General features: G+C 39.4%; 2 protein-coding genes across 8 annotated transcripts in view; both read right to left on the bottom strand.

Annotated features, from left to right (window-relative positions):
• Positions 1-17,735, bottom strand: part of TULP4 (TUB like protein 4) — a 173,844-nt gene extending 156,109 nt beyond the window's left edge. The window contains exons 1-5 of one of the 5 annotated variants that reach the window (XM_054194507.1): positions 15,018-17,735; positions 14,410-14,607; positions 13,057-13,272; positions 12,109-12,663; positions 11,848-11,987 (exon numbers count right to left, since the gene is read on the bottom strand). The gene's annotated coding sequence lies outside the window, so the exon portion shown is untranslated. Of the gene's footprint in view, positions 1-2,829; positions 2,897-2,941; positions 3,001-11,847; positions 11,988-12,108; positions 12,664-13,056; positions 13,273-14,409; positions 14,608-15,017 lie in introns of those variants that run through there. The other 4 variants (XM_054194508.1, XM_054194510.1, XM_054194509.1 and 1 more) reach the window with 4 other exon arrangements.
• Positions 17,736-18,287: 552 nt separating this feature from the next.
• Positions 18,288-22,394, bottom strand: GTF2H5 (general transcription factor IIH subunit 5). Of its 3 annotated transcripts, none has more exons than XM_054194524.1 (3): positions 22,304-22,394; positions 21,718-21,836; positions 18,288-18,686 (listed from the first exon to the last, which is right to left on the bottom strand). In XM_054194524.1, the coding sequence occupies exons 2-3, from the start codon at positions 21,750-21,752 to the stop codon at positions 18,506-18,508; spliced, it is 216 nt and encodes a 71-aa protein (XP_054050499.1). In that variant the 5' UTR covers positions 21,753-21,836; positions 22,304-22,394; the 3' UTR covers positions 18,288-18,505. The 3 variants fall into 3 exon arrangements, with proteins under 3 accessions (XP_054050499.1, XP_054050500.1, XP_054050501.1); XM_054194525.1 differs by having other exon boundaries at positions 21,718-21,840; positions 22,343-22,358; XM_054194526.1 differs by having other exon boundaries at positions 22,269-22,323.

Raw genomic sequence — 22,394 nt, 5'->3', positions numbered from 1 at the left:
CACATCTGTACAACCTCTCTTAGCAGTGAAGCTCCCTGGTAACTGAACTAGAGACATGCACCATTACTACTTTGATCACCTTAACAGAAACTGTCCCGAATCATTCTCTAACTCATCAATTAATTTGGTTAAGCCTTCAGTAAGGTCTCTTCTGACACGAAGTCTGTTCTACTTAAAGCTCAGGCTTAGCTTCCAACGTTGGTATGGAAGGCACAGTATGAAATGACCTCAGGTATCACTAAACAAAATAAAAACGCCACAACAGAAAGCTGTACAAAACAGAAACATGAGTTTGTGGGGGGTTTATTGTAAAAAAATTAAATCAAAAATCTGATCTTATTGTTAAACCTTCTTATAGAGTTTCTTACAGCAATCACAGGCAGACAATTATCTCTTTATGAGCACTAGATGAGATGAGAATAATTACCCTTAGATAAGAAGAGAATAATTACACTGAATTCTTTTGCAAGGTGCTTTGAGACCTACTAATAAAAAGTACTGCTAAAAGCTGTGTATTATAAGTATGCTTAATAATTACATAAAATGAGTACAACTTTTCCTAGAGGCTAGTTATAAACAAAACTAATTTTATTTGAAAGTTCAGCTGAACCAGTCATTTTTTGTCATAAAAATGATCCAGTGAGTTAAGGAAAGTTGCACTGCAACAGCTTTCTTGGTGTAAGCTTACAATAGAACCATTTAAATCTATTCATGAACTTACTGAAGAAAAATATATTGAATACTTTAAATTGTCTATCATGACCTCAGTGTAGTTCAAAGTGGGTAGGGTTTTTATAATGAAATATGTTAGGGGTTTTAGAATAAACATCTGTTGACTAGATGAGAACAAATTCCAGTCTGTTGTTAGAAGCAGTGATGTAACAAACACACACAAAAAAAATCATCTTTCCATAGAAGTCATTCACAACAGTTATAGTTGTCAGATTTCTAAGCTATTTTTAACCTTATAAATATCTATCTATATATACACACATACCAACTACCTCCTTTCAGCCCCCAAGAAACTGATAATGACCTTACAAAATTCCACTGGGGGCGTGGGGGGATATGCAATTTTTTGAAATAGCTCCACTTCACTTGACATTCACATTGCCTGTGAAAAATGAGGCCCACTCGTGCAAATGTTCCTTATAAGAGCAATCAGGTTAGGAGCTCCTGGCATGAAGCTATTTCTTGAATTAGGATTGCAGGATCTAGTTGATAGCCAGCATCCCCAGGGATCACGATGATTTTGCTATTATGGAAAAATCTATGATGGTATTATTGAAACAGCTTTACCAGAAATCTTGATGTAACGAGAAATCTGTTCTATTAATAAACCTCTTCTTTTTATGCAAGTTAACTCTTTAAGCTTAAATAGTTAAATGTTATCAGTTTAGTCATATAATCATCTTCAAAGCTGTCAATATTTGTCAATACGGCAAAACACTATTTTGACCGAGTTCTTACTATACTGCATTTTTTATGCAGTAAACCAGTTATTTTAGGTTTTAAGATTTAAATTTTGCAAATTATTTGTAAAAACAGACATTAAAAACAATTAGTTACAGCTACCATATGTGTAGAAAATACCCGTTGCAAACACCCCTTACCTATTTAAAACACAGTATGTTGCTCATGAATCAGTTCATCCTGGCAAAATGAAATTGCCTATGACAATAATACGAGTGCAATTATTTTTTTTAAAGGCAAAGAAAAACCTTTCCCAGTTTTTTTTTCAAGCCTTTGTCTCATTCTTTTTTGAAAACATGTGTATCTAAATCACAGAAGAAAAAGGGCCCTTAAATACCAAAACATCACATTTGACTTCAGGAAGTCCCTTAACCTCAAATTGCTGGAGGCCTGGCTGGTTTCCCAAAGCTTCACAGCACGCTCACCCGGTTGTTATGGTGTTTCCTAAGCATCTGCTATTTACCACTTGCAGAAACTGGAATCTAAACTAGACGGACCTTTGATCTGACCCCATACAGCTGTTTTAATTGTATGTTTTAACGTCGAAGTCAAATTTAAGTACCGAATTGGTAAACGATTCCCGCACTTTTCAGGAAACCTTTAGGAAGCCAAGGTGCTCGAACGCAGACATTTATTGAAAGGCATGATGTGAAGACACAACACAAAAGAATGCAAAGGAGTTGCACACGCTAGGCGAATATCACCGGATCGCAGGGAAAATTTCCGAACCGTCTCCCCGAGAAAGGCGGGGGCGTGGGGGGAATATAGGAAAAAAATAAAGAAAATCGAAAAACACGGGGAAAAAAAAATAATCGCAGCGCTACAGGCAGTGCGCGCAGGGTCACAGGTGATGCCAGAGGCGGCGCTGCCGCCGCCCCCCGGGGCTCCCGTAGCGCCGGCCGCTGCCGGACCCCGGCCACTCGGTGAGGCGGAGCGGCGGCCTCCGGGAGCGGGCGGCGACCACCCCGAACCCCACCGGCGCTGGGAGCTCCTGGAGCCGCAGGTACGAGGGAAGGGACCGGGGTTTCGAGGCTGACGGGGGGAGGCGGGACGGGCGCCAGCCGGCGGCCGAGGCTCAGCCCGCCCGAGCTCCCTCAGGCGCGCGGGGCAACCGCCACAGAAAGGAGGCGGCGCGCGGCACACAACGGACGCGCACGTCCCGGCGGCGCCCCGGGACACACACACACACAAACGGACCTCGCTACCGGCCCGCCCGCCGCTGCCCACCGGAACAAAAGGAAAACGTCCCCGGAGCCGCCCGCGGCCCCGCACAGCGCCCGGGCCATCCCGCCCCCCGGCGCTGGCGCCCCCGCCCTGCGGCCCTGCCCCGCGTATCGCCCCCCACCCCGCACTCACCTCGGTGGGGCGCGGCGGCGGCCACTCGCACGCCCTGGCTCCCTCCCCGCGCCCGCCCCGGCCCCGCGCACCTCCCTCCCTCCACGCCCGCCCTCCCGGCTCCGTCTCTCACCGCTACCGGAGCGGCGGCGGCTGCGGCTGGGCCCGACTCCCCCACCACGTGACCCCCCCTTCGCCACGTGACCACCACACTTCCCCGGCCCGGCTCCGCCCCCGCCGTCCCTCCCGCAGCGCCGGGACGCAGAGACGGCGGGCGAGGGAAGCGCCCCAAACACTCCCCTGCTGAGCCGCGGGCAGCCCACGGCGTGTCCGTTACCCCCTATCCCCGCAAGGCCACGGACCGTTCGTGTGTCCCGGCCAGCGCCATGACGGCGTGACACTGTAACGCGACGTGATAACGGCTCATTTGACAAGGGGAAACAGCCGGGAAGGGGAGGGCGGCGGGGGCAAGGCGCCCGCCTCCCGACTCCCTCAGGCCCTTACCTTCCTCTGAACGAGGAACGACAAAGTCACGACTGTGTACGGTACCGGAGGTTATCGGGTAACGAAGCGCTTGGAGCTGACTTTTCCCTCCCACGCTCAGGGCCGACAGCGGGAAGGAAAAGGAGTTGGTGGCAGCAGCGGGGCTGCAAGTCCCATCACCCGCCTCGCGCTCCTCCCAGCAAAAAATCACGGGCGCTGGCACCACTGTGCTCCTGCATTTTGGTGGAAACCAAAAGCCACGGCGAGTGAAAGTTAACCATCTTGATTAGTGCCCCATGCTAAGCATAACCTTTGCTCGCAGAAAATAACGCTTACAATAACGGATCAAGGGGGTGTCTTACGGGAACAGTGCCTTTATCCTCAAACTTGGCAATTCAGGACACAGTCCAGAGATACCAACACTATAAAACCTGGGGGAGCCTCAGTAAAAAGGGATTTGTATTGCAAACAAACTCTGAAGCTGTATTCAGGTACCGCATCCAGTGCACATTCCCTTTCTTCAGAAAGGGGCAATGAAATACCTAAACAGAAAAAGTGCAAAGTGCTTAGTACTTTAAGGAAGCCAGGAACAAACTGTAACTATCAGCTCTAAAAAAGCCATCTAAAGAATAGTACATGGGGAGCAAGAAGTAAGGCGGCTAATCCCCTGCTGGCTTTAGTAATCAAAACTTACTGACCATTTCAGAAACTAAAAACGTAAATATTTTTCATGCTATTCACCAAAGCTCCATAGGGCATTTACCTTACAACCTATAGCAAACTCTGTGCCACAGGAACCTCTAGGTCTGTGAAAACCTGAAGCCTGAGATAATGTGTTAGAGCTAGGTATAGATTTCTTCTGTTGATATAATTCTCATTTGGAAATGAGATAGCTTTTTTACTGAAGAATTTCAGTGGCACTACCCAGACTAAACCATTGGGCATCCCTAAACGTGGAATAACAGTCCTATAGCTAAAGTGCAATAAAAAAATCATCAGAGAGTTAGAACTCCATTTCCAGATGTGTTACAACAGTTGATTATCAACTGGTGAGCTGTGAAGACCAGAGTCCCTGAATTACCTCCTAGATACCTGCAAAAGATAACAACAACCGAACCCCCCACCCTTACCAGCAAGCTGAGATTTATTATATTAGGATTACTTCAGTAGAAAATTTTGAGGATCCAAAACAGTTAAAACCACTTAATTCTTGTGTTTAACTTCAGCATCTGTGCCTTAGCTCAATTCCTAATTTACAGGCAATCATAAGAATTAAGGTTAGGTAGTAGAGCAAGAAACATCACAGAGCTTTTCAAAGCACAACCGCATCTCTAAAACTCATAACTTGGTTTGTAATCCTCTCCACCCGTGGCACAGTGTAACAGTGCTGCCTACTAGTCCCTTCTCTCAGCTGTATTAGAAGTTTTCCATAGCCAAGTTCATAATCACAAGAGAAAACTATGTCTAGTAGTTTTTCACCAGCCTCTACAAACTATGATCATGAGTGAGTGATACCTTGGAGGAGTCCTACCCACCCTGCACATGTTGAGGACTGAAAGAAAATACACAGGAAGATGAACTCTCTTATCATCACTGCAGCTCATTCTATCAACATAACACATTTATTTTCCAAAATCAAATTCACACAGATACACAAGAGTCCCTGGAACTAGAACCAGATACCTCAGACTGTGTATAAACCTTGCAACAGGGGAACAGATGATAAATCCCAGTTGTCTATAAGCAACTACGTGAACTTTTTTTGAATGTGGAAATTTTTGATTTCAAAAACAAAACACAAGGAAACAATTTCTTCAACTCACTTTCCTTACTCTGCCCAACTAGAACACCTCAATTTTTTTCTCTTCAGGTAAAATATTCACACTCATTCACATTAAATGTTTTCACTGCAGACACAAATTCTTTTTCCCCACATCATTTTGCTTTTCATGATTTCTTCCCCATTCACAAGCTCACTCTGTTCACGCTCATTTATGCAACTTGGGTATGTTGGGACAGAAAACAAAGCACAGGACTTGGTTGCCTTCCAAATGCAAGTGACATCAGCACTGCAAAGAATAGAACTGATTTCTGCAGGTGTTATCTTCCTGGAACTGGTGAGCTGATAGTTCTCTATATACTCTTTATACATTAAGTCAAGGGTGATTGTTTTCTTAATCATACAATCACTTCCTAGAAGTGTTCCATATGCTCCATGAGAAAGGGGAAGGACACCTGAAAAATCAAATATAACCATTATTGTTAAGATCCTTTTGAATCCCTTGATTTAATTCAGGGGGCTCGGGGAAGGGAGGGCTGCATTTAAGTCTCTTCTGGGGGTGTAGCTCTTCATAATTTATCTCATCCCAAAGACAGTTTAATTTAAAGATGCAAATCTAGTAAGTCCAGATAACTACAGTAAGAAAAATAAAAACGAAAAACCAGTTCTTGAGTTACCCAAGGGAAAAGTAGCCTATTTCTACCAAAAAAAAAAAAGTTCTTGCCTCTTTCAGTGTAATCGTTAGCAGGTAAGCAAAATGAGTTCAACACTGGCATGCAGTTAAATCCACACTCAAGCCTCATTGTTCTAAAAACTTGTCAATATCTTTGAGTTCAACAAACTAATATGCCTAACTATTTGCAGGACTGAAGTCTCTGCATGTAAAGTTTGCCCCAACTTTCTGAAAAATGCATCATTTAAATTCTATTTAAACTGCCAACAGAAAAAAATATTGGATTCCATTTCAGTCTAGAACAGAGATGGAAAGGGAAATCCTGCTTATACCTCTCATTGCTTTGATGACCTACAAGAGCTGCCTCCGTCAGACCATGACTGCATTCTTTTGTTGCTGGACAGTGACTTTTCAGAAAACTGCATCAATATTGCTGCTCTGCAACTCCTGAGTTGGATTTCCCAATGTTTAGTAGAATGGATGTGGAAGGATGTCTGAGCTCAGGGTAAGATTTTGGTATGAATTTCTTAGTAACATAGGCCAAACACCATAGAAAGTCCATTAATACTAACAGGTTTCGAGAAGACAAGATTTTCCAATTTCAGTTGCCCAACCTGTAATGTCTCTGGCTGGCAGTGCTAGATGGATGCCTCAAATGTCCCTGCCACTCCCAGCCATAGGGAATTCCGCTATATTTGAGCAAATACAGATTTCTTTTGAACCCTGAGTCCATCAGTGGTACTATTCATTAGTATAAAGGCATTGAAATTTAGCCTTTTAGTTCAGTTTATTTCCATTACAAGCTGTTAAAATGAAATATAATCAGTAATAAAAATAGTTATCTGAAGATTTTAAAGGGCTCCCAACTCAACTACTTCTGCTACACAAACAATCAAGAAGCCTAAAACACGAATGAAGCTACGTCATTATTTCACTCCAGTCTCTCAGTCCTTCAGCAAAGAAAGGAAAGCTGAGAAATACCAAAATACCCCAAATTGAAAGAAATAGGAAAAATTGCAAATTGCCCTTACGCATTGTAAAAAAAGGACATAAACAGTTCACCTTGTGGAACACTAACTCACAGGACCTAAACTAGAACAGGTACTTAAGGGTCTTGTGTCACACAGGGAAAACTGTTCTTGTAGATGCCTTCGTTATTTTATCTTCCTCCTTCACCTCTATCTGGATTTCCAGCATGAATGACTATCCCATTTTTAATGCACTGGAGAGTTTTGCATGCAAACTTGCTCACTGTTTTTACATGCAAATCTATTCACTCACACTTTTTCCACATGCAAACTTAACTCATTTTTGTTTGCTTTACACACTCGACTGATTCCAAAAGACATTTCCCTTTTGACGTACCTAACCTCACAATTTTCCTCCACCACAGAGGAACACATCAGACAAAGACAAACAAATCAGCCTCCCTGGGCAGATTCCCCAAGAAAGCGAGGATTTCCTCAGTAGCTGAGGAGAATAGCCAGGTTGACTGATGATTAACCAAACCCTTCAGTCAACTACCTGTTCACTGCAGCATCCTCCTGCCTCGTTTTTGTTGTGGAAGCAGCTCCAACCTTCCACATATATTTTTTTCCCCCCCTTTCTTCAAGGAGCTTAATGTAACCTGAACATGGAAAACAAGATATCATCCCAGGATACCAAAAGAACTAACAGATTAAAAGCAGCAAAGTTTTTTTTTTTTAAATTGTCTGCCAAGTGTAGGACATATAAGAGAAGACAATATACTTGTATTCAAGAAAGGGAACAATAAGGGCAAGCTCAGAGTTATCTATCTGATGTGAATGGCACATAAGGATTTGAAAAACATTTTGTAGGTAAGAATAAAGACACTTTGGTAAATGTACAATATGGACAATATACACTAAATGTATGGACAATATACACTAAGTGTACAATGGACAATATACACTAAGTTGAATAGAAATGCAACTTTTACATTTTTTCTTCATCAGATAACTGATGTGCTAAACAATGAAAATATATTCTTGTGTTTTGTTGTTTTTTGGTTTGTTTTTTTTTCTTAACTTTACTTAGTATTTCAAATGGTGCCACACAAGATATTAATTAAACCGAAGAGATGAGGATTAGTACAGATGGCAAGGGATCAGAACTAATAAGGATGGTAGTGGATCACGCTCCAAAGAAAATAGTTAGACTGAAGATATATTATAACTGGAGTCCCTGAACAATCAGTCATGATACTGACCTTTTTAATATTTTTATTAGTTGACCTTAGAACAAAAACATGAGCATGCTAATAAAATTTGCTGATGACACAAACTTGAGAATCAACAATACAGACTAGAACCAGAATATATATCATTCAGAAAAGAATGGATGACCCACAGAAGCTGACTAATAAAAAAATTAGATGAAATATGATAGTACAGAGTTCAAAATCATGAACTGAAGGACTTAAAAATGTTAATTTTAAACTGAAAGCATCAACTGGAAAGAGAGGAGGAGAAAAATCTGTATCTGCCTGCCAGCAACATAATATCCATATGGCATCAAAATTTGATGAGATCATGAAGGAGGCTAATACCCCCGGGGGAGCATCAAATTAGTTTTGTTTTTTCAAGAGAGGTCTGGAATATAAACACTATTGCACTGTTACTGTGAAGACTTCACCTAGAATCCTGCATACAGTTATAACCAATTACATTGAAGAATGATAAATTAAACTTCAAATGGGTAGAGAGAAGGGCCAGGGAAGACAGACATGGTTCTATCTATATGTTACTCTATTAAAAAAAAAAACCCCACAGTCAATTTTTACCTATTTCATTTGCTACATCAGACTAGGCCACCTTTTTATGCATTTCATAAGAAGTTTAGCATTATGAAACCCTAGTTCAAAGTGAGACCTTTGAATATGTCTATAATATAAAAAAGGCAATTAATCTAACTTTCTCAGCACAGCCCACGTTAGAATATTAAGATAAATAGCAGCTGGTGGAAATACTTCCAAGGTCCCTAGGCTTTTCAGACAAGTGCTTTAGTGGCTGAGAGATAAATTTCTATCTTTTTCAGCTTAAATCTACAGAGACTCATGTCATGTGTATATATATATATTCTTCAAAACCTCTTATCATTTCTAAGTGTGGTCTCATGAGCAGTTCAAGTAAAAGGACAGCACAGCAAAGCTTAAGCAATACTTTTTTTGAAAAATTCAATGGAGGCAACATTCAAATACAAAAATAGAAAATTATTGAAAAATACGGAAGAGATAGGCCATCAAAATACTCAAAGTTTTAAGTACCAGAATTCTAACAACAGTTTATCACCAGAGTCCCAAATAAGTATCCTCTGTACTATCACCCTCTGTAGTAGAAAATGCAACAAATACAGAGGACTGTTGCAAAATCAAATGTTAATTCTTAAAAAAAAAATCATAATTACAGCATGATACCTGCATTTGCTATGGGTAGTCCTATAAAGGAACACAATCAAATATTTAAGTCCTTTTACTCCACTGAAAAAATTATTTCAATCTAGATTTAATAGAGGAAAATACACTGCAAGAATATGATGAATATACTGATTGGTTTTTTGCATTTTTTACGGTTTTAGCAAGATATAATACAATGATAAAAAGCAGATCTGTGTACAAAGAGAAAAAAAACCCCAAAACTTACTTTCATGAATGCCTGATTAGTGATCTCACTGATCATTTTAATCCCGGTTTTAGAAGGACATAAAATAAATTATTGATGTGAAAGGTCTGGTTATCCTTATTAGCAGTCCAGTTTCCTATGTTTGCTCCCCCTTGAGAACCCCACCACCTGCCTGAGGCTTACAGATGCTACTCAGTGCAAGGACTGCAAAAGCATTCCTTTCCCCCTTAAATTGTAAGAAATATCGTTGGGCAAGGAAGAGTATCTTTCTCCCACAAGGTCAGCATACTGTAGCTGCGGCGATTATACATACACATTGCCTATGCGTATATACACATGCGCACACACACATATACACAGGTAGGTTTTTGTGTGTGTTTATATACATATATACACATATATATGTGTGTATATACATATACAAATATATAGACACACATACACAGAGCCTTCCTAACCTGTCACTCAGAATTGTGGTTAGGCCAGAATGTGATCCTACGAAGAGACTTAAGAATTTTTGACTGACAGCAATATTTAACATGCATGCATGTAAGCTAATATACTAGCATAATAAGATCTCCTACAACTGAATGCATATTTTCCTATGTATGTTATGAAGTACCCCCAACATCTACTTTTACTAGAGAATACTTATATTTTAATAGGAAGAGAGAGCAGGACAGACTTCCATTGTGCATTTTGTATAGATAGCATACAAAGCAAGGCTGCAGTTCTGCTTAGTAGGAGTAGCAGAAAAATAAGTACTCTTATGCCCATTTTACAGATAGGAAAATCTACACTAGGGTGAAGGAAAGCTACCTGCTTAAGATTATAAAGCAATGTCAGACTTTTAACTTCTCTTACTCTTTTAACTTGAACTATAAGTGGTGAGATAGTCTGAACAAAATAATGTTGTTAACATCTTCCCTTCTCAAAGAGAACTAATTTTCACAGCGCTAGTAGTAAGGCAGAAGCAAAACCATTCCTGTTAAACGTGGTGCTTAGTATCACATATGATCAGGTCTTGAAAGCTAGCAGAACAACTCCAAGTAGTAAGTTCACTGCACTTGGTAATAAATTTCCATTTGCAAGAACAAACCCTTAATTGCTTTGCTAATATTCGCTTTGTATATTTATTACTTTTCAATGATTTTCTTACCAACATCTGCAAGAAATTGGAACTAATGACTTGGTGTTTTGTCTATGTTCTCAACACTTGTTACACAATTTATGTATTTAAATGGCTGCTTCATTAAAAAGGATCAACCACTTGGCGCCAGAGATCATACTTAGAAAAAATCGCATTCAATACTTACTGGTGCACACACAAGTTATTCTCATATGTATTTTTATTTTTGTAGTTTTACACCCTCAGAATGCCTCCTTCCCACTCCCTACAGCTCCTTCTGGCTCCTGCTGTCACACAGCAGACTAAATAGGCAGAAATGATTAAAAAAAAAATGCTACTCAAAGCCAAAAGGGGAAACATTCACTAGTTCCAAGACTTCAGGTTCCCTGGTCCTCCTGCCAGATTTGTTCAGATACTTAGCTTTACCTACTTCTCATCCTCCCTCTCCTGCTCCTCTCAAATGCCGTTTGCATCTGCCTGTGCCCAAATGGCAACCTGGCCAGCAGCAAAAAGTTGTCACAGTCCTCCATCACACTGACCTCACCATGGCTGTGCTTGACAATATCAATTTCAAATATTCCTTAAGATATCAGTCCTCTTTTTTCTTAAGTTTTATACTGACTTAATAACTTTCCCAAAATTAAAAGACACTCTCAGTTTAAACCAAAAGCAAAGTCAAACACAGGGAGCATGCTTCATATTACAGCTGAAGAGAGATTTTTCTTTCATATCTTAATTTCAAGTTGGTTGATGATACAGAAGGCTATCGTTATTCCAGGGTTACTCACCACTACTGAATCTCTAGCTTCTGGAATACCTATATACCTAATGATAAACATACCACAAACACACAAAACTTATTTTGCACCCAATAAAGTCACCAACGTAGGAGAATCCAGAGATTAAAAGGAAGCAGAACTACACTATCACTCCACACAGAAAAGTGGTCCATCCAGGACAGAAACAAGGCAGAATAAAAGGAATAACATTAAGAAAATTTGCTCTCACAGTCCTCATGATATGTTCACTCTGATGATAAATGCAGGACCTTCTGTAAACCAATTAAGTTCTAGTTAATTGCAAGTACATTTTTTGGATAAAAAAAATTAAAATTCATTTGAGTGCAATCTCTCTCAATTTTGTCCTTATGTTCCTTGTGATCTTGTTCGATTTTAGAATTAACAGGAAATGCTAGTTACAAGCCTAAAATACTCTTCCCCCTCTTTCCTACCTTCTTTCTCTTTCATCCTACCTCACCCTTCTAGCTTCAAAACAGCAGGAACACAACACACAAAATGCTGACAGATTGTAAAGGTTTGCTTAGCATGTTTACCTCTCACTACTGACAGTATATCAGCTATGCCAACATTGTAGAAATGTGCAATACTTTCTTATCTACAAGTGATCTCTTCACAGCTGCGAGCGTGCCCATCATCCTGCACATCCTGAAATTTACAACTGGGTCCATCTTTCCTGTAATAGAAAAGTGAACAATTGTACAGCTCTGACAGCCAACTCCTTCAATCTACGGTCATCCAGAAATTTTGCTTGCTGTTTCTCTCCTGAGGGGCTAGTTTTATGGCTAATCAATTACCTGTCAGCGTTTTGGTGTGGAGTGGATTTTCTTTGGTGTGTTCAAGAACGTTCCTGCATGGGTACCATGAGTCTGTTTTTCTTTTGCTAAAAGAAGAATATTAATCGGAAAATAAGATCTCTTTCAGGAACCTTATACTTGCTGTTGTTACAACACCTAGAATTGCTCAAGCACAGAAAGCTAAAAGCTAACAATAATACTCTAAAATTTTCACTTTTTTAATTTGCTCACTGGACAGCAATTTTATAGTCCATTTCTATTCTGCAGTTAATCTGCTTATTACTGCTACACAATCAAAGGAGAGAAAATTACTTTTCTGTCTATATGAAAAATACAGCCACTAATGTCCTAGGTAATAAGGGTTTTTTTCCTCCCTCATATTAAAACTTAACTGGTAGGTATTGTGGTTTTTCTGTTTGTTTACATTTATATAGGTTTAAAGCAATAAAGCTACTCACTTTTGGGGGTAATCAGGGAAAAACTTTCTGTATGTCTCATTTCTGCGTACTATTAGCAACACTCTAGGGATACAGATGGAGAAATCCCCAGTACAGCCTGAAATAAAGTAAGATTGAATAGTTCTTGTATGTGTCTTCCATACAGTATGGTTCATGTGCACTGAGGAACAGGTACCCTACAATCATATGCATTTTGTATGATGAGGCAATAAAGAGAAAAACCCTTCATAAAAGTTACTTCTGACTGCATCAGCAGTGGCTTCCTGTGATTTACACTCACTAAAAGTGATGTAACTTAATACAGAGCAACTCCTAAAGCAGGCTAGTGGTGTAGAAATAGACAGACCTACCAGTAACATCTGAAGGGAAGTCCACATTTCAGACACATTTTAATGTAACGGAAAAGAAAGAAGCATAGAAAGAAAACATTGGATAACTAAACATCTAAGAAAATTCAAAGCTAAAGATACTACATTTGAAAATTTCTTACTGCAAATATCTTTCTAGAAGGATCCCTTGAAGTAGAATGTTCATCTTCAGCTGAAAGCACATCCAGAGAGAAAGACATTAATGTTCCAAAGCACGATAAGTCTCTGACCCACCATTGCGCATGCTGCATCAATTTTTTAAGAAGTTGTTTAAAAAATTGGTAAGAGCTCCCCTTACTGGTCTGCCTTCAAATTGTTAAGACTTCAGTCCTGAAAATCTTTTTATATGAAACAAAGATGGGTAAAATATTACTTTTATTCCACATTAAAAAAAATAAAGAGCTCCTCCACATCATATTTCTATCAGAGACCCCATTTTTTTAAATTTGTCATTAGTTGTTAAGCTATAAAACCAAAGATAATGACTTAGATTAGGAAGAATTTTTCTTCCATCATTATGAACTTCACCGATTTATTGAATCCTTAATTTTGTACAGCACATATAAGCCTTGGCAAATTCTGAATTACAAAACAAACATGGACACACAATTCTGACATGCTGAGTAACGTCTTATTTCCCAGTAACCTCCACCAGCTTTAATGGGATCATTTGTGGGATTATCAATGAGTCAGTATGGGAAAAGGATCAGAATCTGCTGTGGAATTGGGAACTGCAAAAAGATTTATTACAAAAGCTTACTGTTTTCCTCAATGGCCTACTGCCTCATTGGAAGAGCAAAACATAGCTCCAGGCCTGTGTTGGCTAATACGATTAAAGACTTGTTGATTATTTAAAATATATATATATACATTTAAAATATATATATATACACACAGATTAAGATTTTTAGCTTTTGGTTGGGGGTTTTTTGAGCCCTATTTTTCCAAGCTCAACCTAGGGGCTGACTGAAATTGGACGCTTTTCTTAGTTGGCATCATCATCGTAAAAGTTAAAATAAGCCATTTCAATGACGCCATGAAATACCATTATCTTCAATTCACAGTATACAATCCTCTTTACTTCAGCTCACACTAAACAATCCTGTTTAAAGCATAAAATACATGTTCTCTAGTTTGTTCTCGCATACTTGAGGTGGCCCTGCAGTTAATTTAAGTGAAGGAAAAAAAAGTAAAATCTGTTGTTATGCCACATTAAAAAAAAAATATCAGAAGACATGCTTTTGAATACACCCTACAATTCTGGGAATACTGTAAAATAAGATTTCTTAATGTACAACAGCTCTTAGAGAAGTTTGTGTACACCACATCACACTAGCCATCTAGCTCTTGGCACTGTGCTACATAGAACAAAAAACAATCATTATAAGCTCGTTACATTTCTTAAAAAAACCCCAAAACCCAAACAAATAAAAAATCCACTCTATCATTCATTCCAAATGGATGCAGATGCCTACCTTTTTATGAGACAACACTGGCAGTTTAGCTACAAAGTCAAATCCACTCACAATCTGGCTCTCAGGTAAAATGGTGCAATTCCCTGAAGCATTCTCTATTTTGTTTCAACAGTTTTCTTTCTTGAGATCACATCCATTCTCTCTACTGACCATTGGTTATTTCCTCTTTTACTTCACTGGACAATTATCCTCCATGGGCTAAATGTTGTACCGGAGAGAAGGGGACTTATGTGTTGGTAACATGCAAAGAAATTCATTATAATCCCTATCTATACTGACTAACTCTGGGTCACCTTCATCATGCTACGTTAAAAAAACCCACCCTCCAGAATTAGCTTATTCTAAAAGTATCTAAATATGTGACAGCATTTATGGTTATTTTCTTTTGTGGTACACCATGGTCACATTACACAGCTTTTCTCTGAAGACCACTAATAAACAAACTTAATCTGAGGCTTGAGCAAAAAACAAAACACCAAAAAGTGTTATTTTCAATAAAAATCATGAGGTGCTATTACTTTATTGTAATAGGAAGCTGCATTTTCAGTTTCCACCCCAAACATACACTCCACAAACATAAATTGTTTGCGTTGTTCAAATTTTCTTACCTTGCTTTAGAGATCTCGCTCATCTTTCTGTCAAATATGACTCTCTAGTTTCTGCATTTGTGGTAGTGAAAGTGGTACTTATAAGCCTGTTCAAAGTTACAGTAACTACTAAAGAGCAATTGTTTACATCACAAAACGCAAGTGAACTTGCAAGCTTTTTTAGAGCTATTAGGTATAAATAAATAGCAAATAAGAAATTAAGTTCAACTAAGCATCCTTCAGGCAATTATTCTACCATGCTCTTCCACCAGTAGACAAGATACTTTCAACTCAGATTGAAAGCAAAAAGTCAAGCACCAGCTCAGCCCTTAGCAGTGAAAATCCATCAAGATAAAATTTCTGCTTTAACAAGAAACAACAAAGTCTGTCATTCAAGCTCTATTTTTGCTGCTCAAACAGGACCTGAACAGAGTATAATCTCTATGCTAGACACTAGCAAAAAAAGATTAATTTATTAGCTATGGATGGAAGTGTTAAATTGACATATAATATCCCAAAAACAGCGAGAGCTGATGTTCTCACCATATCAGCTCTATTAGCAAAACATGTATATGTTTAAACAGATCTCCTTAACCTTTTATTCTCAAATGCTTCCGGCCTTTAAAAAAATATGATATTTTTAACACAGTGTTTCATTATGAGATCCACTAACCAATAACATTGCACAGCTAAATGAAAGCCATCAAAAAGATTTAAAAATCTGTAAGTTTAAATGTTAACTACCTTAAAATGTCTTGATATTTTTAAAGCTAGTATGTACTTTTCTCCCATCTGAGCAATATGTATACATAGGTATTCTTAAAAGCATACAAGCTCCAGAATATATGCATTTAAAAACACAAACAAACAAAAAGCTTTCATAGAATCAAAGAAAGGTTTGCATTGGAAGGGTGCTTAAAGGTCATCTAGTTCCAATCCTCCTGCCATAGGTAGGGATACTTCCCACTACACCAGGGATCTCAAAGCCCCATCAACCTGGAACCCTCCAAAGACGGGGCCTCCACAGCTTCTCTGGGCAGCCTGTTCCAGTGTCTCACCACCCTCACACTAAAGAATTTCTTCCTAATATCTAATATAAATCTCCCCTCTTTCAGTTCAAAACCATTACCCCTCATCCTATCACTACACTACCTGATATAGAGTCCATCCCCATCTTTCCTGTAGGTCCCCTTTAGATACTGGAAGGTCGCAATAACATCTACCCAGAGCCTTCCCCGCTCCAGGCTGAACAACCACAACTCTCTCAGCCTGTCTTCACAGAAGAGGTGCTCCAGCCGTCTGATGATTTTTGTGGCCCTCCTCCAGACTTGCTCCAACAGGCCCATGTCCTTCTGATGTTGGGGGCTCCAGAGCTGGACACAGTACTCCAGGTGGGGTCTCACCAGGAGTACAATTAACCAGGAGAAAAAGACAAGAACAGCAAGAATTTTATCGTAGACTTAAAAGGAAAATCATCACAGAAATGTAGCACTAGACACCCTAAATATAGAGAAGTTTGACAGCTGTTATTCTAACATGACTTTTCAAATATTGTCATTTGAAGAGAGAGTGAGGGATCATTTCCTTTCGTCAAAACTGAATGGAAAGTAAACTAGGATTCCAAAGGAAGGACATAAGACATTTAAATAAATTGCATTAAGCTATCACACCATGGTTGTCTCTCCATTAAATAAGCATCCAGTAATCTTACACAAATTAACAGTTATGACGTCAATGTTTGACCAATCTAAAGAGAGAGGTAAGGAACCTCTATGTGACTGGGGAAGCATCGACTTGTAAAAGAAAGAGATGAAACAACTTAGACCAAAACCCATTGTTCTATACAGTCAGAAAGAAGCACCAGAAAATACATGAAGAAGCTGAATTCCACGGGGCTATTTGCTCATCCACATGAGCCTGAATATATGCAATTCTGCAGAACTTTCTTTGGGCAGCTTTTTGATTAAAAACATTTAATGAAACTTTCTCCTGAAGCTTCCCTATTCCTGGGGAGAAAAGAAAAAAACAAAATCACTAACTAATCCGGTATCTACTGGACGAGAAAAAAAAGCAACGATGGGAGAGTCTGTAAAGATAATTATTCCTTATAAAAGCCTTTCTATTTACACTTATTTTTCTCCCAAAGAAAGATGGCATCTACCTGAACTACATGAGCAGCTCTGAAAACCAAGCTTCCCTTTGAAGTTATATCCTAGAAGTCTTTAATTTATAAATGATTACTTATAGATCCAATGAATTTGACTATTTTGAGTGGGAAGTAGGATAAGAGAAAAGATGATACATGTTGTTATTCTTGTTTCTGTATTCATAGAATAATCTGTATCATAATCTGTATCTGTCATATTTGTAGACACAAATCTGCACAGGTTTTGTCTTCATGCACTAGCTGACTTACTAAATAAGCCAGTGCCTGAGACAGTGAATTACAAATGCAGTGTAAAAAAACACCTGTGAAACTATAAGGCTTTTTCTTCACAGCAAAGTGCAATAGGAAGGAAGAGCTAAACTGAAGAAAAAAAAAAAGCCCAAACACCCCAAAAACCAAAACCGGTTTTCTTCTTCACAAGTAGAGCAATCAAGTCTTTATTTCCCCTTCCTGATCACATAGCTTGTTGTGACTAGGTATTAGCTTCAGTTGAAAAATTACAAGCAATTATATCTAAAGGATTTGTCTCCCATTTATGTTACCCCTTTAATTTGCTATTGTTGATACACAAGTAATCAGGTTACAATTAAAACATGATGACTTGTGGTAATGGATTTTGTTGTCCTCATCCCCCTATATACCCCCTTCGCTTTCAAAATCCTAGATTCACCTCACCACTCCCCAAACCCAGAACAAAATAGAAAGCACAGCCTTAGTAAAAGGAGGCAAGAAGTATGGTGCATTTTTAAAATGTTGGAGGGGGGATGGGGGGAGCACAAACAACAAAAACAACAACAAAAACCCAAAAGAAAACTCATACCAACTTTCATTTTGGTGTATAAGCCCCATTAAGTTAAAGCAGTATCTGACCATGCCTTCAACTTACGGGGATGTTCCATCAAGCAGAAATCATACTTTAACAGACATTCCTTACATTCTATCAGTCACACTATAACCAGATTTAATGAATTCCACAGGAATGTAACACGTCAGAGGAGTTCATATAGCATTCCAACACAGAAAATCTACTCTTAATCTTTTGGTCATACCATCTTGCAAAGCAAAAATCCTAAAGGAAAAACAGAAAGCATGCGTGAAAAATTCTCTAGGCAAGTCCTCAAGTGTATCATTTTAAGGATTTTAATAAAGATACCATAATCTTTCAAAATGAGAAATAAAATCCAATTCAAGTGTATCTTGCCTATGAAAATGATCCATTTTCTAGAGTAGCCATGTCCATGTAGAACTTACTAACCACAGTGTATCTATTAAAACAGCAACAAGCCAAGCTACTGAAATTCACCATTCCAAAACTCGCAGTAATCTCATTTCCCTAGTCTTGTTACTTCTGAGTAATAGGAAAAGAGTTCTGGTCCATTAACTCGCCCACTCTCTCCTGGAGGAAGTTAACCAACTCGGCTAACACAAAGACATGAGTTTCATCCAGGTCTTGTATGATGAACTTCTTTCCCAACGCATTTGACTCATCCAAGTAGAGCAGGAACTGCTTCATTGCTGGGTCACTGCAGAGACAAAAATACATCAGATCCCACTCACTGAATAAGATACAGTTAAAAACAAACAAAAAATACCATTTGAAGACACTCCCAAAGTTCTTTGGGAAATTAATATTAATTTCAAGAGTTGCTCACAATTTAATAAAGTTTATGAAGCTTTTGAAAAAGTTGTTTCTTTCACAATAGTAATTGCTTGGGTTACTTTAGAGATAAAAATAAACTGATAACAAAGTCTAATGAGAAGAACTAACTGCTTGATTACCAGATAATTGCCCCTATGCTGCTGTTAAAGTAGCTTAAAAAAAACCCACTCCAAAACGTAAACCCTTAATAAGGCAAGTTTGAACTTACATTTCTATCTTCAGCAATAGCACCATAAGAACATGTTTTCTTAAAGCACATTTTTGTTTAAGGGTAACCAAAACCCAGGAGAACATAGATCTCACTCAAAGTAGTATAGCACAGAAAAGAAGTGGTCATGTATGAATTGTACATTTATCACGCCATAACCGAACAGTCTCCTCTTTTTCATGATGTCACCTTCTAAGTTAAATTTAAGTGCTTAGGAGAAAACATTTTGGAAGCATGGAAATTACAGGTGACTGAAACAGCTGCATTATACTAAGCAGCTAGATAAAGGGGCTTCAAAATATAAGCACTTTGATCGACTGAATTGTTGAAGAATTCACACAATATTAATCTGATATTAGTTTTTACAAATCAGGAAAAGCTTGCTCTTCAGTAAAACTTAGTATTTGATTGCAACAACCAGCGAAGAACATGTGCAAGAAATACAGGAAATTGGAATCAGGTAGCTCAGGACTACTACTACTACTACTTTCAAAATTATAAAAATAGTTGCTTTGGCAAGGTAGTAATTCTGAAAAAGAACTCTTAATCACACAGTAAATCTTAGAAGAGCTCCTTGGTTGATCTTCTCTCATTTAAATGCAGTACGAGGACCAGTTCTCCCTTACCTAAAAGGTGCATATATACTGCAAGAAGAGGCACTATGAAACCAAACCCTGCCCCTGCTCTCTACCCAGCAACTCAAAAGACAACCTTTAATATTAGCCTCGAACCTGCAGAAACACAACTAGAGTAAGATGAGTTTTCAAACTACAAAGTAATTTTGAGGAAAGGAGAACGTGAAAGTCTGGAAGCTACATCTTCTTTAGAAGAGCCACTATTTATGTGCTCTGGCGTGTAAGAAGAGAAAAGAGAAACAGAAGAGTTGAGAAAAAACAGATACCAGAAGTACACGGTTCCCAGCGTTCTTCCACATCCCTTTTTGGATGGGTGCAGGGAGATTTATTTTTGGCTTGTTTCATTCAGCTGTACTTTAGTGACTCACATTAGTATTACTAGATGGCACAAGCTTTTGTCCTAGCTGGTACGACCAACATGTTAGGCAGTATCCAGAGACTGGTTTTCACACAATCAACATACAGAACTGTAACCAGTGCCAGTAGACGTATGTCACAGCAGAAACACTGAGCTCATTACAGTACTTGAAGATTATAATCTTTGATATGGTATCTTCTGAAAAGTGTAGCTATTTATTGGAAGAGTATGGACAAAAGAAAAAAAGACCTGCACAACATTTCAGTGTTTTATTTGCATGATTTACACATTCAGAAGTGTCTTTTTTACCACTCGCTGTCCATTTGGTATCTTAAACATCCTACGAAAACTGGGTTATAAAAAACTTGTATATAAAGTGTAAATAAGTGGATACGTTTATAGCAATTCTGCATCTTTTCCTAGGATGGAATTTTGTGCCCATTCATAGCCTACCTTTATGCAAAGGTGGGGAGAAAACAAACAAGCAAAACCAAACCAAGAGCTAGCAAAACCAACTCAAAGGTCAGTTTCCCAGGGGGCTGTTGAAAATGCCTGATGGCATAACAAATGCTATGGATTTGTTATCAGATAGAAAATTCCCTTCCCTTCCAGTAAGAATAATTAAGTTCCACCCTCATACTAAGTGAGATGGGGCCATAGAGCTGAAAAAACCACACAGATCTTTAGGTATGTATAAAGTAAACACATAAGGTGCAAAATTATGTATTTTGCTAACTGCTTGAGATTTTAGAACTTCTTGCCTCATTAGCCAAGAATCCTGCTCTGGGTACCTTTACATAGTCAGCTGCAGACAGGCAATTTCTTGTGCTTCAGAAGGTTTGTGAATGTACTAGCATGGAGCCAAATTTGAGAAAACGGGCCTTTTGTTATAGCAGAGTTTAGGCTCTGAACTGCTCTCACATAGCCATCCAGACCTCAGCTGGCTAACGTCCAGTCAGCTCAGAAGTTAACTGCTGCAAGATCACAGCTATATGCACCATGCAGACATATCACAAGAGGTTCAAGGTTCTTCTGCTTTTGTGCACTTATAATCTGTTAATATGTTTACAATCTAAGTGTACAGCAGAAACCTTATAAGTCATATAATGCTATGCAATGACCCCACAAAACTTGACTGATGCTTCCTTTTACTTTGAAGGTTAACTTTAGAGTCAGTTATCTGATTCTTAGTCTACAGACTTCAGATTGTATGAAAACATGTTTACTGCACATACATCAAAAGATTACTTTTCCAAACTACAACCATATTCGAGTATGATCTACAAACAGAGCCACACATCAGTCTTGAACTGATAAAAAAAGACAGGAAAGAAAGGATGAAAGATTACCTCATCTCCCTCTAGAATCAGTAAAGAAACACATTCCTCATAAACAATGAAAAAAACCCCCTACCATTATTTGTAAGCAATATAAAGAAGAAGGAACACCTAATGGTTAAGCATAAGTGGATAATAATATCTTGAAAAGAAAATAGGAGTCTGGAATTAGGATTACCTACAACTGCCTCTCTCTTTCTTCAAACAAAGGCTGCACTTTTGTCTGTTTGTTCAGCAACATTCCTCCTCACAAAAATTCATTTTTTTTTTAACCTAGGCTCTTGAGTTACTTAGAATATTACCAGGTCTAAAGAAATAGGTAGGCACAATGAGAAACAACAAGTGCTGTTACTAACCATTCAATCAGAACACCTTTCAGAACATTCACCATCTTCTCAGTTCTCTTACAAACACTGAAAGGAAGAGGTGACAAGAACAACTCCGGCTTTGACTTACAGACGTAAGCAGAGAAAACCTGAAAGAAAAAGAAACAACACCTTGGTTGAACTCAGCGATCCTTCAAGACAACTCACCAGCAGTGCTGCCTGGCTCTCAGACAGAGCGGCCGAGGGCTTGGAGAGGCACACACAGGGCCGGGCCGGGCTAGCAGGGCCGGGCCGGGCACACCACTGAGCTGCGTGTAGTGGTTTGTACCTCAAACCAGAACACTGCAAAAATTAAAGGCCTCACCCCTGAGAGCAGCCAGAGCAGCTCTGACTCCCCTCACTCCCGCCCACCAGCCCCACCGAGCTCCTCCAGCGGCTGCGGCCGACTACCGGGCCCTCTGGAGACGAGCCACGGGCTTTGCGAAAGGCGGCCCTGGGCGGCGGGAAACAAGTCCCAATGCACCCCTGGGGCAGCCGGGGGTGGCAAACGGGCGAGGCGGCTCCTAGCCGACAAGTCCCACCGCTCCCAGGGGCTCCGGTCCCATCCGCTCTTCACCTCCTCTACCACCACCGCCACCACCAGCCGCTTCCCTGACGACGGAGGCGCCACCACCGCCGTACCTGGCGCATGCGCGGCCCCCCCCTTT

This window comes from Rissa tridactyla, chromosome 3 (genome assembly GCF_028500815.1).
Source record: "Rissa tridactyla isolate bRisTri1 chromosome 3, bRisTri1.patW.cur.20221130, whole genome shotgun sequence".
In the NCBI taxonomy this organism is placed as follows: Eukaryota; Metazoa; Chordata; class Aves; order Charadriiformes; family Laridae; genus Rissa; species Rissa tridactyla.
This window is presented reverse-complemented; position numbering and strand designations above follow the sequence as displayed.

What these genes read in the sequence shown, in the direction of transcription:
- GTF2H5 (XM_054194526.1), bottom strand. Translation starts at nt 22,292, where the DNA reads ATGGGACCGGAGCCCCTGGGAGCG. An exon ending in GACCGGAGCCCCTGGGAGCG is followed by an intron (nt 21,837 to 22,268) that starts GTGGGACTTGTC and finishes TTTTTCTTTCAG; the next exon opens with GTTTTCTCTGCTTACGTCTG. An exon ending in AAAGGTGTTCTGATTGAATG is followed by an intron (nt 18,687 to 21,717) that starts GTTAGTAACAGC and finishes TTGTCTCTGCAG; the next exon opens with TGACCCAGCAATGAAGCAGT.